The sequence below is a fragment of the Sesamum indicum genome, linkage group LG2 (genome assembly GCF_000512975.1).
Source record: "Sesamum indicum cultivar Zhongzhi No. 13 linkage group LG2, S_indicum_v1.0, whole genome shotgun sequence".
Taxonomy (NCBI): domain Eukaryota; kingdom Viridiplantae; phylum Streptophyta; class Magnoliopsida; order Lamiales; family Pedaliaceae; genus Sesamum; species Sesamum indicum.
Window position 1 is genome coordinate 1,169,570 of NC_026146.1, and position 17,684 is coordinate 1,187,253.

Here is a 17,684-nt window from a genome sequence, read left to right on the forward strand (position 1 = left end):
TGTTTAATGACTTAGTTTTGAATTGTAATTTTCTAAGGATAAGTATACTCCTTGTTTTTTTTCTTTCTTTTCTTTTTTTTTTTTTAATTCAGAAACATTGACATAATTATAACAACTTCAATACTTTATTATAAAATTATATTAACTTACAATTTCAATTAAGTCTATTTACCTGCGATTTTGTATTAGCATACGACTTCTTTGGAGATGAAGTTTTAGCACCATTCTGTTCAATTTAAGTAATTTTACTGCGATAGGCTGATATAATTCTTTGTAACAGAGGTGGTAATTTGTCCATCCTTCAAAGAGTGTCTTCAAAGTTTTTACAGAATCCAATCCATCCTTCTTTGGAGCAGTATTCTACTTCTACCAATATCTTCAAATCTTCTGCTATCTCCTTCCTAATTGCCTGTAACTCTGACGTCTATCGCCGTCGCTGCAACTCTGAAAGAATTCACAAGTTAAACATTATTATACATGTTTCCTGACCAGAAAATTTTTGAACAAAAGTTCAAGCACTGACAAAACTTTACTACTATGTTTGCTTCGTTGTTCTCCTCTGGATTGAAAGCAATAGAGCTAAGTAGAGGTGGGCATAGATGGTATACAAAATTCAAGCAAACCAACTTTCAGCAGAGTGAGTGACTGATAATTCTGGTAATACCGAATCCAAATGTAAAGGTTCCCAACTTCCTCAAAACAACACAAGATGATACCGTTATAAACACACCACAGCCTCAAGCTTCATGTCAGTCGTCTCAAGTATACAGTGGTTGTCACATACAGCCAATCCAAGATCTTGTTCCAGAAGCCAAAATAGCCATTTCTCCATGACTTTTTGAATATCAAAGTAACAATGACTCCCCAGAATCCAAGAACAAAACCAAATACCGAAGAAATGTAAACCCCGGTATCTAGATTCTTGTCTTCTATGTCTTGATCAATAACCGGGGAAGAGCGAGGACCACCAGCAGATAGGCATGCAGCTAGAGGACACCCACAGAGTTCGTTATTTCCAGCATATACCATTGCATCAAATCCCTGCAGCTGAGTACCTGGCGGAATCTTACCTGATAAATTGTTGTCCGATAAGTCCAATACTGCCAGATAGTTCAATTCAGCCATGCCAATGGGAATCTCACCAGATAGCTGATTCCTGGAAAGATCTAGAGATTCCAACATTCCCATTTGGCCTATTTCAGAATCTATGTTTCCTGTCAAGTGATTTCTTGACAGGTTCAAGGATATTAATCCTCTCAACAAGGAGAATTCTTTAGGAATATTTCCCACGAGTCTGTTGTTGGAAAGATCAATGAGTTTAAGGAAACGTAGAGTTCTGTTGTACTCCTCCTCCTGCCCTTTCCAATGTACAAGAGCATTCTCAATGTATGAATCAATGTCATAGCGAGAACCATCTGAAAAAACGAATCCAGTTATCGAAATCAAGCTTCGAGTGGTTCTGTTACGTTGAACAAAAGAAGTAAAATTGTTGAAGCATTCAGGTATTCTTCCTGATATGTTGTTCCTTGATACATCCAAGACTTGAATCTTGGTAAGATGACATACTTCTGGAGGGATCGTTCCATAAAATTTGTTATCACCGAGGCTAAGAACCATCAAACGCGTAAGATATGTTCCTATCCATGCTGGAACATTCCCCATTAATTGGTTTCCTCCAACATCTAATAATCTCAATGTTTGGCAGTTCCTCAAATTGGAAGGCAATTCTCCTGACAAATTGTTGCTTCTCAACTGCAGTGCAACTAGGAGCCAGCAATCAGATTGGCCTAAAGTTCGTGGAATCTCACCAGAAATGTCATTGTTTGCTAGATTGAGAATAGATAACTTTGTCATGCTCATCCAGCAATCGGGAAGCTGACCTGATAACTGATTATATGAGAGGTCAAGCAACCCCAACTTAGTATAGTTGATGGTGCAAATCGATGAAATTGATCCCCAAAACATGTTTCTAGAGAGCTTTAATACTGAGGAGTTGGGGTTAAATAATGGTAAGAAGCCTGAAAAATTATTGTAACTGATATCTATTGTAGGAAAACCTGAGAACTTTGATGACAAATCTGGAACTCTACCACTTATGTGGTTACGAGAAAGATTCAAGTATTGTAGTCCAGGAGACAAATCCCACAACCATTTTGGCACTCGATCTGATATACCAGCTGAAGAAAGATCAAGATACGATATATTACTTTGAGTTTGAACCCATTTTGGAAAATGAGGTCCCAAGTAGCAAGATGCTAGTTTTAGAACATTTAGTTGAAAAGGAGGAATCCAAACTCTGGTTGTCACAATAAAAGCAAGTGAATTGAAGGATAAATCCAACACTTTCAAGCTATGGAGTTTGAAGAAGTGGGATTCGGAGACAATGCCTTGTAAGAAATTGTAAGAAACATCCAAGATTTCGAGCTTGGGAAGTTGCCCAAAACTTGTACCTTGTAGCCCTGTTAGCTTATTATGACTGAGATGTAATTCTCTCAATGAAACAGACCCTCTCAATTCTGGCACCAATCCTGAAAGTTGATTGTGAGACAAGTCCAAAAAGTGTAAACGACTTAATTTCGAGAATGATTTTGGAATTTCACCTTCAAGCTGATTCCCTGACAGATCAAGATACTCAAGAAAAATGGAACTTCCAAATGCATCAGGGATGAGACCATCTAATTGATTATCAGACAACTCCACACTGACGAGACTCATGCTCATGTTCATTAACCAAGAAAATACTAAAGAGTTCAGCTTGATACCTGATAGATCAAGAATAGTAAGAGATGCAGAAGAGGAATTAACATAGAAATCTAGAGAAGATGGTGTAAGTTGTGGAATGTCACAAGAAGCCAAGTACAGTTCCTTAAGACAAGAGAGCCTCCGTATTCCTCGTAGCCAGTTTGTGTCACTTATCTTAATACCAGTCAAATCAAGTAGAGACAAGAACGAGAGATTAGAAAGCCAGTCAAGGTTGTCTACCTCTAGACCTGGATTATAACTTAGATCAAGTGTTTTCAGGTTGGAAACATTCCCCAGCTGATAAGGAATAATCCCTGAGAGCCCACAATTCATAAGATGCAAATGCTGCAGTTTCTTGAAAGAGCTGATGAATTCCGGGATTCCATTCCCACGAAAACCATTGTTACTCAGGTCCAAACGATTCAAATGGTGCAACTCAAGCAGTGCACCACTGATGTTACCTCTCAGTTGGTAACGAAGTTTTGCACCGTTCAGTTGCAAACCAATCACATGAGGAGTATTTTTGCTACAGACGACACCCGTCCATCTGCAGCATTCTTTTTTGTGTTCTTCATCTCCCCATGATGAGAGAACGCCATGTTCGTCTATAAGGCCTTGTTTGAACTCAAGCAGAGCTTGTCTTTCACTCTCTATGCACCTTACTCCCCCGTCCCCAACTTGTGAAGCCGACACAAAAACATATCTGGTACAAAGTGAAAGAATAGGCAAAACTAATAACAGTAGTTTATGATCATCCATTCCCTCTCTCTCTCTCATTCCTGATTATCGGGAAAGAACTGATCAAGAGCTAATGAAATGGTTGGAAGGTTATGATTAGCTTTACTGACTCATTCAAGAAAACAGCCTCTTTATATATGTACATGTCATGAATCAAGAATAAGAAAAGAGACGACCCGTGGTTCCGGTCTTAGCAAAAATATGTCAACTTTGAAGAAGAGGGTGACTATGAGAGGCAGGTTGAAGATAGTAAACGAGGTTGTCTGGAAGAAGCTTACTGGATTCTTGGCCCCATCTCAGAAAATACCCATCCCATCCCATCTCATCTCAATCTTTTGGTTGTCTAAATGGAAAAGGATAGGCCTATTGTTGTTAGAAGCTGCATCCCTGCTTGATTTGCATTATCACATAATTGCTTTTCTTGCTAAGTCTGTGTTCTTGATAAATTAGTCTTTTTGCCAAACTCAAGTCTTTTACATTTATGACTGACAGTGATATTTGAAGACATTTGGGTCCAAGAATGGTAATGCTTCACTCACATAAATATTTTTTAATTTCTTCTATCAATTATCAATTCAAATGAGGCAGACCAATTCGGATGCGTCATAAAGATTTTGATTAATCGTATCTGGGTTCGATTTTTTAGAAGATGTCGCCCCAAGTCGGAACTACCATCTAACACATAACATTAACTAGAAAAAATTTCACACTTAACTATGCTTAATTATCATAATTAAAATTAAATAATCGTACTAAAATTTAATTATGATTAGTAATAATAATTATTATTTATTAGGGTTTTAGTCCATAACTCATAAAAATGTAGCCAATAGTACATTTGTTCTAACGATTGCTTTCGGTCAGCCCAGACTCATAAATGATGGACCTGAACAAGTTGACTTTACATTGTGTAGGGATGCAGCCCACTTGGGCCCATAAATCAGTCCAATTTATAGGCCCAATAAAATTTACAGTAGGCCCAATAAGGACCATCGATTATTATTTCTCCAAGTAAAAGGATTATTGAAGCCGAGGACACAAAAGTTAAGGTAAATTACAATCAGTTTTTTCAATATTCGATATAGTAAAGAATATTCCTTCCTTGTATGGAAAATTATCAAATATTTTCCTAATGTTTGTCGATGAAAATTATGTAATTCTTTTGTAGACGTTTGGAATTATCAATTTTATCGTTACTGTAGTTTTTAATTTTTTTAGAAAAAATTAAAAGTTTCAAAAAAATCGAATGAGATGGATCGAAAATTTTGAAAGGTTGTAAAAAAACATTGTCCACAAAAAAAATTCAAAAATAAGTAAAATTGTAAGTAATTCATAGTCCACAAGGCTACTTTGATAAATTCATAATGAAAACTTAAAGTAGATTAACAGATTGGACTAGTTGTTGGATGATGGTTAAAATCGATGGTATTAATAATTTTTCAAACAAAATATTTATAATTATAGCAAATATAAAAAAAACTTGTTATAATTTTTCTAAAAAGTGATTAAGATGAAAAGGAAACACGGATTTATAAGCATATACAGTGAGATACATATGAATCCAAAAGTAAGATGTCCTATTTGCCAAAAAAAACCAAATCAACACAATACAATAGGGGTGTCCATTTCGGTTAACCGAACCGAACTTAACCAAAAATGCGGTTCGGCCGTTTGGAAAACCGAAAACCGAACCGGTACGGAAGTTCGGTTTTTTCGGTTTTAAAACCGAAAAAAACCGTTTTTTTATTTTTTATTTTTTAAAATAATATATTTTGATATTTTAAGCCGAAATTGGGATAATGTTGCAATTTTATCCAAAAATACAAATACCAAAATACCAAAATTAAATTCTAATTTAATAGTACAAGTAACAAGTGTAGAACAACTTCAATATGTTAACATTCAATATCTAAAAATAGTACTCTTTTCTTTAGTTTTACTAATATAAATTATATAATATTAATATTATTATATATATAATTATATAATGTTTATATGTATAAAAAAAATATTTTTTTTTATTATTTATAGAATTTCGATTTTCGGTTCGGATCGGTTACCGAATTGGTGACCAAAAAACCGAACCGAATTTTCGGTTTCGGTTCGGTTCGGCCGGTTTTCGGTTTTTTTGCACACCCCTACAAAAAACCGAACCGAATTTTCGGTTTCGGTTCGGTTCGGCCGGTTTTCGGTTTTTTTGCACACCCCTACAATACATACAAACAAATGTAGTTAATAATAGAAAAAAATGCAAATAATTCTATGTCATATTGCAAATGAGTAATCTATCTCCTTATGAAAAAAAAAATTAGTAATTTAACTCCTCTTGTATTTTTTAGCAGTAATTTACTCCCTCATATTTTTTAAATGAAACAATTTACCTAAACTGTTTTATTTTAAATAATACGGGGATAAATTGTTATTTTTTTTATAGGGGGATAATTTAATTATTTATAATATGAGAGGAGGTAAATTACGATAAACCCCTTAATAATATTACCATTGCGATCTTGATTTCCTCTGATATATGATAGTAATTGTGACGTAGAGCCAATCATAAATCTTGTTCCAGAAGCCAAAATAAGCAATTCTCCACGACTTCTTAAGTATCAAAATGAGAATGAATCCCCAGAATCCAAGAAGAAAGCCGAGTACCACAGAAATGTAAAAGCCCATACCCAATATGCTGTCTTCTTTCCCTTGATCATGAGTGGGAGTGGGGTGGGGAGTGGGAGGGCCATCAGGGGTAAGGCATGCAGCTAGAGGAGGCCCGCAAAGTCCATTGTTTCCAGCAAATGCCGATGCATTGAATCCCCGCAGCTGAGTGCCTGATGGAATACTGCCGGATAAGTTGTTGTTTGATAAGTCCAAAACCGACAGATAATACAATCCAGCCATGCCAATGGGAATCTCACCAGATAGCTGGTTTCTGGAAAGATCTAAAGATTCCAACATTTCCATTTGGCCGATTTCAGAATCTATGTTTCCTGTCAAGAGGTTTCTTGACAGGTTCAAGGATACTAATCCTCTCAACAAGGAGAATTCTTTAGCAATATTCCCCACAAAGCTGTTGCTGGAAAGATCGATGAGTTTAAGTAATCGTAGAGTTCGGTTGTACTCTCGCTCCAGCCCTTTCCAATGAACGAGTGCATTCTCAATATAGAAATCGACATCAAAATGAGAACCATCTGTGAAGACAAAACTAGGAGCAAGTTTCAACATTTCAGTTGTTCTGTTAGGTTGAACCAAAGAAGTGAAGTTGTTGAAACATCCAGGAATTCTTCCTGATATGTTGTTCCCGGATAAGTCCAACACTTGAATCTCAGTAAGGTCACATAGTTCAAGAGGGATCGTTCCATTGAATTCATTGTCTCGGAGACTAAGAACTCTCAAACTCCTAAAATTTGTTCCTAGCCATGATGGGATGTTTCCTGTTAGTTGATTTCCTCCAACATCCAACATTGTCATAAATTGGTTTACCTTAAAACTGGAAGGCAGATCCCCCGATAAATTATTGTTTCGTAGCTGCAGTGTTAGGAGCGGGAGCTGAGATTCGGCTAGACTTTGCGGAATTTCACCAGAAATATCATTGTTTTCCAGGTTCAGAATGGCTAATCTCCCCATGCTCATCCAACAGTCGGGAAGCTGGCCTGATAACTGGTTATATGAAAGATCAAGGAATAACAAGAGACGAATGGTGCATATCGATGAGATTGATCCCCAAAACATGTTTCTGGAGAGCTGTAATATTGAGGTGTTGGGGTTCAATAATGGTAAAGAACCTGAAAAGTTATTGTAACTGATATCTATCGTGGGAAAACCTGAGAACTTTGATGACAAATCTGGGACCTCACCGCTTATCTGGTTACGAGAAAGATTCAAGTATTCTAGTCTAAGAGACAAATCCCACAACCAGTTTGGTACTTGATCTGAGATTTTTGCCGAAGAAAGATCAAGATGTGATATACTACTTTGTGTTCGAAGCCATTTTGGAAAGTGAGGTCCCAAGTAGCAAGATGTTAGTTTTAGAACATTTAGTTGAAAAGGAGGAACCCAAGGTGTGATTGTTGTCACATTAAAGACAAGTGAATTGAAGGAGAAATCCAGCACTTTCAAGTTGTGCAGATTCAAGAAGTGGGATTCAGAGACAGTGCCCTGTAAGAAATTGTAAGAAAGATCCAAGATTTCAAGCTTGGGAAGTTGCCCAAAACTTGCACCTAGGATTCCTGTTAGCTTATTGTGACTGAGGTGTAACTCCCTCAGTGAAATAAGCCCTCTCAGTTCTGGCACTAATCCTGTAAGTTGATTGTGCGACAAGTCCAAGAAGTACAAACGACTTAAATCCGAGAATGATTCTGGAATTCCACCCTCAAGTCGATTCCCCGACAGATCAAGATACTCAAGAAAAATGAAACTTCCAAATGCATCTGTGATGAGACCATCTAATTGATTATCAGACAGGTCTACACGGACAAGACTTGTGCTCATGTTCCCTAACCAAGAAAATACTAAAGAATTCAGCTTGATACCTGACAGATCAAGAACAACAAGAGATGGAGAAGAAGAATTAACAAAGAAATCCAGAGAAGATGGTGTAAGCTGGGGAATGTCACAAGAAGCCAAGTACAGTTCCTTAAGACTAGAGAGTCCGTGTATTCCTCGTAGCCAGTTCGTGTCATTTATCTTGATGCCAGTTAAATCAAGTCGAGTCAAGAAAGAGAGGTTAGAAAGCCAATCAAGGTTGTCGGCCTCTAGAGCTGAATTATGCGCGACATCAAGTGTTTTTAGGTTGGAAATATTCCCTAGTTGATAAGGAATAATTCCAGAAAAACCACTGCGGGCGAGATACAGATGTTGTAGTTTCTCAAAAGAACCAAAGAATCCAGGGATCTCATTCCCATCAAAGTCGTTGCCACTCAATTCCAAATGATTCAAATGCTGCAAATCAAGCAGGGCACGACTAATGTTACCTCGCAATTGATAGCCGGGAAGTTGCAAACCAATCACATGGGAAGTGTTATCATTGCACGACACACCCTTCCATGTGCAACAATTGTGTTGTTGAGCTCCCCATGATGAGAGATCGTCATTACGATCTATAAGGCCTTGTTTGAAGCTGAGAAGGGCTTGTCTTTCCCTTTCTATGCACCTTACTTCCCCAACTTGCGAACCCGAAACAACACCATATCCCGTACACAAAAGAATCGGCAAAAACAGAAACAATTGCACTAGTTTTGTAGTAATAAATTTTTTATGATAATCCATTCTCTCTCTCTCTCAAGAATTCTTTATGAAATGGCTATAAGGTTATTAACAGGCTGGCTGTGTATATATTTCAAGAACAGAAAAAAGGCTCGTGCAGGGTTCGGGTCTTAGCTAAAAGTCATCTTTGAATTTTTGAGCAGGGAGTTTTTTCCAGTCCACACGTCCGGTGACCAGCAGCTAGACCCATGTCAGAATATAGCTTTCCTATATATCAACCTGTAATTTCAGGCTAATCAATTCCTTTCATGGTCTGAAGTTTAGTAGACTTTTGGGGCATATCCGTGTGCATTAATTGCTCGACGCTTGACTTCACTTGCTACGTCAAGGTCAAGCCTTCTGAGATAACTTCCAGGTTGCTTCAGTTCTTGTTAGAAGACTTGATCAGTTTATGTCCAAATCAACTCTAATTCATGCATGAGGAATGGCCTTTGATATTCCAAGGACATCATTCACATTATTATTGTCTGCTCATTTTTTTCTTCTGTTCATCAAATTAAATGCAGAAACCCGATTCCTTTTTCTTTTTCTTTAATTAAAAAAAAAAAAAGAATTCCCATGAACTTTGCAAGAATTCGTGTGATATATATAATATTGTTTTATTCAAATTGAATTTGATTACGATCAATTTAATTATGTTCTAAGTGTTAATACACTTATGATTTACAATTACCGCTCTACCGGATCTGGGTCCGGATTCAGAAAACCCCGCCCAAATCTAAAACTTCCCATTCATAGACCCGAATCCTCTTTATCTTCTGTGGCCTTTAACATACGTATTATACTAATATGGGCTATAGCATTTAGTGAGCCATAATGCCGACGACAAAACTTTAGGCCCACTTTGCTAGGCCCAAGAAAATCATCGTTTTTAATTTTAGTCACATAAAATTTTGTGCAATTTTTTAAAAATTTGTTTAATTTATAATAAGGCAATTCTGTGTAAATATGAATTTTTATTCATTCTCTTTTTTACTAATATTAGAAAATTTAGTGAATTTTAACTAATAAATGAATTTAAACAGAAACAAACATTAGAGGTGCTATATTTAATTTTTTAAATCATAAAGAATTTACGTATAATTACACTAAAATTCGTGGAAACATAATGTGATTATCACTATAAAATACAATAATGCTTTTATTGTGACTGACAGTGCTATTTACTAGTACAAGCTTATACTGTGTAGTAAATTAATAGGGGTGATAAAAAAAAATTTCAAACCGTCCACAACTACTCAAATCAAATTGAATCGAATTATTTTTTATAATTTATTTTTTAAATTGCAATTTTAAATTTTGAGTAAAATCGTATAGTGCTATTGATTTAGTTTTAATTTAGAGCTTAAATAAACCACAAAAAATTGAACTGCAACACTAAATATATATGATGGATGTGGCCTAAGAAAGTCTGCCCTAAGAACAAGCGAGAAGATCCAAGACTCCCTTCCATAAATACGACAACTCGGGTGGAGGAGGCCCGCTTAGCATAGCCCAGTATTATGGCCCAAACACCAGATAACTAGCCCAGCACCCATTTCCATATCCTTCTTCAGAGCACACTTGGCACATATTTGAACCCTCCGCGTGTACTTCTATCTAGCTTGGAAAGTGTGTGTCGAGGAGGTTCCTTCAAGAGCTCGGACTCTTGAGTCAGCTAGACTTCTTGCAAACTAGGAGTCCTCCTCAGCTTTGGGTTTTTTTCTCATTCGAATAACGATCTTAACCCCAAGATTGCTAAAAGATAGGGACGGATCATGACTTATCTCAACCAACTCTATCCATTTATCCCAAAAATAGGAAGCACGCTGGGTTCCTTGACGAAGAGGGACACTCTGCTATAAATAGAGACTCTATGTCCTGGGGGGGACACCTTCAATGGCTAAATTCTAGCTAATGCTCGGTTGCATTCATTCTGCACTATCAAACACGATTTTTACTTCTACTTTACATTATTACATTCATTCTCTCAATACGTTTCATTATTTCGAATTATTATTCCTTAAGTTTAATACTAACTTGGGTATTGGAGTGCTAACTCTTTGTTTTGCAGGTTATTTTCTTTCGAATCCTTTGTTGCTCGATCTGGGCTCATTGCTCGAAGTCCAAGTCTGTTGGATCCGTGCTAAAATCGCACGTATCAATATAATTAATTTTTTAAATTATATATATAATAATTTGATAAAATAATTAACTTTTTAGATGAATTTCATATTAAAAAAATCCATATATTATCAAAGATCCATATTACAAAGTTCATTTTTGTAAAATTTATATTTGACTTTATTAAAAAAAAAAAATTTCTTAATGCTTTAAGTTAATTCAAATTTTAAGCCCATAAAATGATTATCCCAATTTTTCATCCATTTTTCGTCCCCTATTTTTTCTTCTCCTTTTCATCTTCTTTTTTTTCTCTCTTACCGTATTCTATCTATGTTTTATCTTTTTGCTCTTTATCTTTGTTCTCCCTCAATTTATGCTTTTAAATATTTATTGAATCTTTGATAATGATTTGATTGTTCTCAGACTTAGAAGGAACAAGTCTTATTCAACCTCAACGGACACATACGACTAATTTGAAATGAATCTTCATTAGGTTTGAATTTGTATGAATGATTACATATATTTTTTTATGATATTTTATTTCTTTACCTTTTGCTAACATTAAATAGTAATAAGTGTCACAATTGGATAACGTTCTTTGTACTATACACTAATAGTTAAGTTGTGCTTATGTAAGATGACATTCATACGATGAAGAAAGTCAGGTCGATGCCTATTCCTTACAGATTCTCAATTGCAAGGTTTAGAGTATTACATAGTACTAATTATCAAATATTGATTAAGAATGGAATTAAATTTGATATGCTTTCTTAATAATATATTTAATATGCCCATAACCATCCATTGACTTATGTTGGATTAAGTATTTCCTTGTTGGATTGCTATATATTTTGTTATACTTTAATCTATTTAAAGTTGTGAAGAGTGTTGGTGATTTACGGTGCATAATGTTCGTCTTTCTTGATTATTATATACAAATTTCAACATCTTACTTTTGTTATAAGTATTAAGACCTCAAAATTGCCCGAATTCGCACAAACCATACTTTTTGATTTTGGTTTTAAAAGTAACAATTTAAAAAAATATTTTATAAAATTATTAATAATAATAAAATTTAAAAATAATCTTAAAAAAATTAAAATCGCACCGTGTGCACCTCTATAAATTAGTAATGCAGCTAAGTGAGCCACGATCTTAACTGGAAATTCTGAGACGACTTTATCTTCTCCAGCAGCAGCGCACGTTTACAGGCCCAATAAAATTTTCATAAGACCCAATAAGGATCATCGAAACCAAGGGCTTAAAAATTATTATTCTTGTACTCGATTGATATTTTTTATTTATTTTTTTATTAATATTTTTTATATAATGATTATTTTACCCTTAGATAATAAGTAATAAATATACTAAAAGAAAATTTTGGATAATTTACAATTATTTTTATTTAAACTATATTAATTACTTGATATTTTACGTTTGAATATGCTTGATAATAATATTTTATTATTTCGTTATTTTCTACTCACATTATTTATAAATATTTATAAGATAACTCATAATTTAGTAATTAATTTTATTATAAGTAAAATTTAAAATAGTTTGCAATCTAATATAAATGGAGATTCTGATATGAATACAAACATACTTATAAAGCTTAATCGTCTACTTAAATCTTCTCTTATATACGGTGGTAATTGTCACGTAGACCAAATCCCAGATGTTGTTCCAAAAGCCAAAATAAGCCATTCTCCATGACTTGTTAAGTACCAAAATGACAACGACTCCCAAGAACCCAACAACAAATCCAAGCACCACAGAAATGTAATAACCCTTGTCAAATTTGTTGTCTTCTTACCCTACATGATCATCAATTGCTTGTGAAGTCCATTGTTTTCAGCATATACCGATGCATTGAATCCCTGTAGTTGAGTGCCTGACGGAATACTGCCTGATAAATTGTTGTTTGACAAATCTAAAACCGCTAGATAATTCAAGTCAGCCATGCCTATGGGAATCTCACCAGATATATGGTTTCTTGAAAGATCTAGAGATTCCAACATCTCCATTTGGCCGATCCCAGAATCTATCTTTCCTGACAAGTGATTTCTCGACAGGTTTAAGGATATTAATCCTCTCAACAAGGAGAACTCTTTAGGAATATTCCCTACTAATCTGTTGTCGGAAAGATCAATGAGTTTAAGGAATCCTAGAGTATTGCTGTACTCTTCCTCCTTACCTCTCCAATAAACAAGTGCACTCAACACATCAGAACTATACTGATGGAGAGGATACGCACGAAACGTATCAATTGTTGTGCTGTTAGGTAACTTAGATTGAACCAAAGAAGTAAAATTGTTGAAGCATCTGGGAATTCTTCCTGATATGTTATTTCCAGACAGGTCCAAGACTTGGATCCTGGTAAGATAACATACTTCTGGAGGAATCATTCCAAAAAATTCATTGCGTCGGAGACTAAGAACCTGCAAGTCTGGTAGATTTGTTCCTAGGTATGCCGGTATATTTCCTGTTAGTTGGTTTCCGCCAACATCAAGAACTGCCAATATGTAACAGTTTTTCAAATTGGAAGGCAACTCTCTGGACAAATTATTGTTTCGCAACAATAGTATTTGGAACCAGCATTCAGATTGGCCTAAAGTGCGCGGAATTTCACCATAAATCTGATTGTTTTCCAGATTTAGAACGGCTATTTTTTCCATGCTCGAACAGTTGGGAAGCGGGCCTGATAACTGGTTATATGAGAGGTCAAGCAAACCCCCTCCATAGTCGATGCTGCAAATCGAAGAAAGTGATCCCTGGAACATGTTATTAGAAAGCTGTAATACTGCAGATTCCCGGTGAAATAATGGTAAAAAACCTGAAAAGTTATTGTAACTGATATCTATTATTACAGGATAAGCTGAGAGCTTGGATGACACTAACAAATCTGGAACTCTACCACTGAATTGGTTATAAGAAAGATTTAGGTATTCTAGTCTAGGAGACAAATCCCACAACCATTTGGGCACTTGACCTGATATCCCAGTCGAAGAGAGATCAAGCTGTGATATATTACTTTGAGTTTGAACCCATTTTGGAAAATGAGGTCCCAAGTAGCAAGATGCTAGCTTTAGAACATTTAGTTGAAAAGGAGGAACCCAAGCTGTGATTGTTGTCACATTAAAGACAAGTGAATTGAAGGATAAATCCAGCACTTTCAAGTTGCGCAGATTCAAGAAGTGGGATTCAGAGACAGTGCCCTGTAAGAAATTGTAAGAAAGATCCAAAATTTCAAGCTTGGGAAGTTGCCCAAAACTTGCACCTAGTATTCCTGTTAGCTTATTCTGACTGAGGTGTAATTCCCTCAGTGAAATAAGCCCTCTCAGTTCTGGCACTAATCCTATAAGTTGATTGTGCGACAAGTCCAAGAAGTACAAACGACTTAAATCCGAGAATGATTCTGGAATTCCACCCTCAAGCCGATTCCCCGACAGATCAAGATACTCAAGAAAAATGAAACTTCCAAATGCATCTGTGATGAGACCATCTAATTGATTATCAGACAGGTCTACACGGACAAGACTCGTGCTCAAACCAAGCAGGGCACTACTAATGTTACCTTGCAATTGATAGCCGGGAAGTTGCAGACCGATCACATGGGAAGTCTAACCGTTGCACGACACACCTTTCCATGTGCAACAGTTGTGTTCTTGACCTCCCCATGAGGAGAGATCGTCGTTACGATCTATAAGGCCTTGTTTGAAGTTGAGAAGGGCTTGTCTTTCCCTCTCTATGCACCTTACTTCCCCAACTTGCGAACCCGAGACAACACCGTATCCGGTACAGAAAAGAATCAGCAACAACATCTCTCTCTCTCTCTCTCTCTAAGAAGGACTAATGATAAGAAAACAGGCTGTGTATGTATTTCAAGAATAGTAAAACATTCCCGTCTTACTTAGCTAAAAGTCGTCTTTGAATTTCCGAGCAAAAAATTTGAAATATGAGTTATTCGGCGACGACCAGGTCACATAGTTTATTACACTATGGTTTATTATATACATATGATGATATTCTGAATATAAGTTGGTCTGAATACTTAGTCAAGAATCACCCGAAAAATTAATTCAAATAACCATTTTAGAATGAATAGAAGTTAATTGAAAATCCCATTGATTAGATATCTTTCTCAATGAATATTTATTATTATCTTTTTAGCAGAAAATAATTGAGAAAATTAAGAATTGATTTGAACGTTTCAACTGAATTTTTGAATTACTTTAAAATGAAACAATAAGTTGTTGCTCGGAAAATTTTAAGGACTTAAAGATAGAGCCAATTGGCAATAAATCTGTTATCCAGTACTTGCATTTAAGTTATGCAACAATAATAAAAACGCAAGAAAAATCTTAGCGAATCTAGTCTCACTTTCCCTTCCCCATTGCTCAAATAAAAAAATACACAACTTACCAACTAGAATTTTAAATTTCAATCAAAATAAAAAAATTATTACTCCATTAATACTTGATTTATCGTCACTAATTCTGACTTAAAAAAGAGAGCAGTACTACTTTAATTCTTGATCGCGTGTTTGGAGTAGTTAGGAAAAAAGGTAAAGGAATATATATGAAGATGAAAAGCAAACACATTTTACAATGCATATCCAACTACAGGTTCAGATAATTCTGATATATATGAAATTTAAAATTAAAGTAAGATATACAACCAAGGATGATGATACAAATATAAACTTACTACCTCTGCCACTTAATTATAAAACCTTCACATCTTAATCTTCTTGCATTTGTGGTCGAGGTTGTCCAGTCCCAGATTTTGTTCCAGAAGTCAAAATAAGTTTTTCTCCATGAGTTGTTTAGTACCAAACTGACAATGAATCCCCAGAAACCAACAACAAAGCCAAGTACCGTAGAAATGTAAAAATCGGTATCAAATTTGATGCCAGTGGCCGAGGAAGGGCCATCAAGAGGAAGGCATGCGGCTAGAGGAGGCCCGCAAAGTCCATCATTTCCAGCATACACCGATGCGTTAAATCCTTGCAGCTGAGTACCTGATGGAATGTTGCCTGACAAATTGTTGAACGATAAGTCCAAAACCGACAGAAAACTCAATTCAGCCAAGCCAACGGGAATCTCACCCGATAACTGGTTTCTGGAGAGGTCCAGAGATTCTAACACATTCATCTGCCCGATTTCAGAGTCTATGTTTCCTGTCAAGTGATTTCTTGACAGGTTCAAGGATATTAATCCCCTCAACATGGAAAATTGTTTAGGAATATTCCCCACAAGTCTGTTGCTGGAAAGATCAATGAGTTTAAGTAATCGTAGAGTTTTGTTGTACTCTTTCTCCTGTCCTTTCCAATAAACAAATGCATTCTCACAATGTATTACTATAAATTCAGTTTGAGGAATCATGTTTGGAGTAGATATGTCCTGTTGAACCAGAAAGGTAAAATTGTTGAAGCATTGGGGAATTCTTCCTGATATGTTGTTCCTAGAAAGGTCAAAGATTTGGATTTGGGTGAGATGACATATTTGGGGAGGGATCGTTCCGTAAAACTCATTGTCTCGTAGACTAAGAAGCTTCAACATCCCAAGGTTTGCTCCTATCCATGCTGGAATATTTCCTGTTAGTTGGTTTCCTCCAACATCAAGCATTGTCAAATGTTTGCAATTCCTCAAACTGGATGGCAACTCTCCCATCAAATTATTGCTTTGTAACTGCAGAGATAGGAACAAGCAGTTGGATTGGCCTAAACTCTGTGGAATTTCACCAGAAAGATGATTGTTCGCCAGGTTCAGAATGGACAATCTTGACATGCTTGTCCAACAACTGGGAAGCGGGCCTGAGAACTGGTTATATGAGAGGTCAAGCAACGTCAGATTAGTATAGTTGATGCTGCAAATTGATGAAATTGATCCTCGGAGCATGTTTCTTGATAGCTGTAATATTGCAGAAGTGGGGTGAAATAGTGGTAATAACCCTGAAAAATTATTGAAACTAATATCTATTATGGGAAAATGCGACAACTTTGATGACAAATCTGGAACCTTGCCACTTATCTGGTTATGAGAAACATTCAAGTATTGAAGTCTAGGAGAAAAATCCCACAACCACTCCGGCACTTGACCTGATATACCGGCACCAGAGAGACCAAGATGTGATATGTTACTCTGAGTTTGAACCCATTCCGGGAAATGAGGTCCCAAGTAGCAAGATGCTACATCCATGACATCTAGTTGAAAAGAGGAACCCAATTATTTGTGGTTGTACTCAAGTTAAAGACAAGTGAATTATAGGACAAATGCAGGAGTTTCAAGCTGTGGAGGTTGGAGAAGTGAGCTTCAGAGACAACTCCTCGTAATAAATTGTGACTGAGATGTAATTCTCTGAGTGAAATAAGTCCTCTCAGCTCTGGCATGAATCCTGTAATTTGATTGTGTGACAAGTTCAAGTAGTGCAGGCTACTTAAATTTGCCAAAGATATTGGGATTCCACCTTCAAGCCTATTCCATGATAGATCAAGTGTTCTCAGGTTGGTCATATTCCCCAGCTGATGAGGAATAATCCCAGAAAACCCACAATAAGCAAGATACAAATGTTGCAATTCCGGGAAAGAAGCAATGAACCCCGGGATCTCTTTCCCATCAAAATCGTTGTAGCTCAGGTCCAAATGATTCAACTGTTGCAACTCGAGCAGGGCCCGACTAAGGTTGCCATGCAATTCCGCAAATGGTAGGTTCAAACCAATTACATGACGAGTGGTTTCGCTGCACACGACACCATGCCATTCGCAGCATTCTTTTTGGTTGTCTGCATCTCCCCATGATGAGAGAAGGCCACCTTCATCGATAAGGCCTTGTTTG

The 17,684-nt window shown here is 36.2% G+C and overlaps 5 protein-coding genes across 5 annotated transcripts; all 5 read right to left on the reverse strand.

Moving 5' to 3' along the window:
- Positions 179-3,932, reverse strand: LOC105177691 (receptor kinase-like protein Xa21). Its single transcript, XM_011100929.2, has 2 exons — positions 534-3,932; positions 179-444 (listed from the first exon to the last, which is right to left on the reverse strand). Exon 1 carries the CDS (start codon positions 3,517-3,519, stop codon positions 745-747), a length of 2,775 nt encoding a protein of 924 aa, XP_011099231.2. The 5' UTR covers positions 3,520-3,932; the 3' UTR covers positions 179-444; positions 534-744.
- On the reverse strand, positions 5,977-8,570 carry LOC105177701 (LRR receptor-like serine/threonine-protein kinase FLS2). The gene is made up of 2 exons (XM_011100941.2): positions 8,517-8,570; positions 5,977-8,418 (listed from the first exon to the last, which is right to left on the reverse strand). The coding sequence occupies exons 1-2, from the start codon at positions 8,568-8,570 to the stop codon at positions 5,977-5,979; spliced, it is 2,496 nt and encodes an 831-aa protein (XP_011099243.1).
- Positions 12,412-14,801, reverse strand: LOC110011621 (LRR receptor-like serine/threonine-protein kinase ERECTA). The gene is made up of 2 exons (XM_020692176.1): positions 14,423-14,801; positions 12,412-13,619 (listed from the first exon to the last, which is right to left on the reverse strand). Exon 2 carries the CDS (start codon positions 13,521-13,523, stop codon positions 12,663-12,665), a length of 861 nt encoding a protein of 286 aa, XP_020547835.1. The 5' UTR covers positions 13,524-13,619; positions 14,423-14,801; the 3' UTR covers positions 12,412-12,662.
- Positions 15,529-17,072, reverse strand: LOC105177711 (LRR receptor-like serine/threonine-protein kinase GSO1). Its single transcript, XM_020691284.1, has one exon. The coding sequence runs from the start codon at positions 17,046-17,048 to the stop codon at positions 15,555-15,557; it is 1,494 nt and encodes a 497-aa protein (XP_020546943.1). The 5' UTR covers positions 17,049-17,072; the 3' UTR covers positions 15,529-15,554.
- Positions 17,023-17,684, reverse strand: LOC110011321 (probable LRR receptor-like serine/threonine-protein kinase At4g36180; the record flags this gene model as incomplete). The annotated part of the gene is given in 1 exon segment (XM_020691285.1): positions 17,023-17,684. A coding segment is annotated over 1 exon segment (631 nt), but the record flags the coding sequence as incomplete, so codon positions are not given.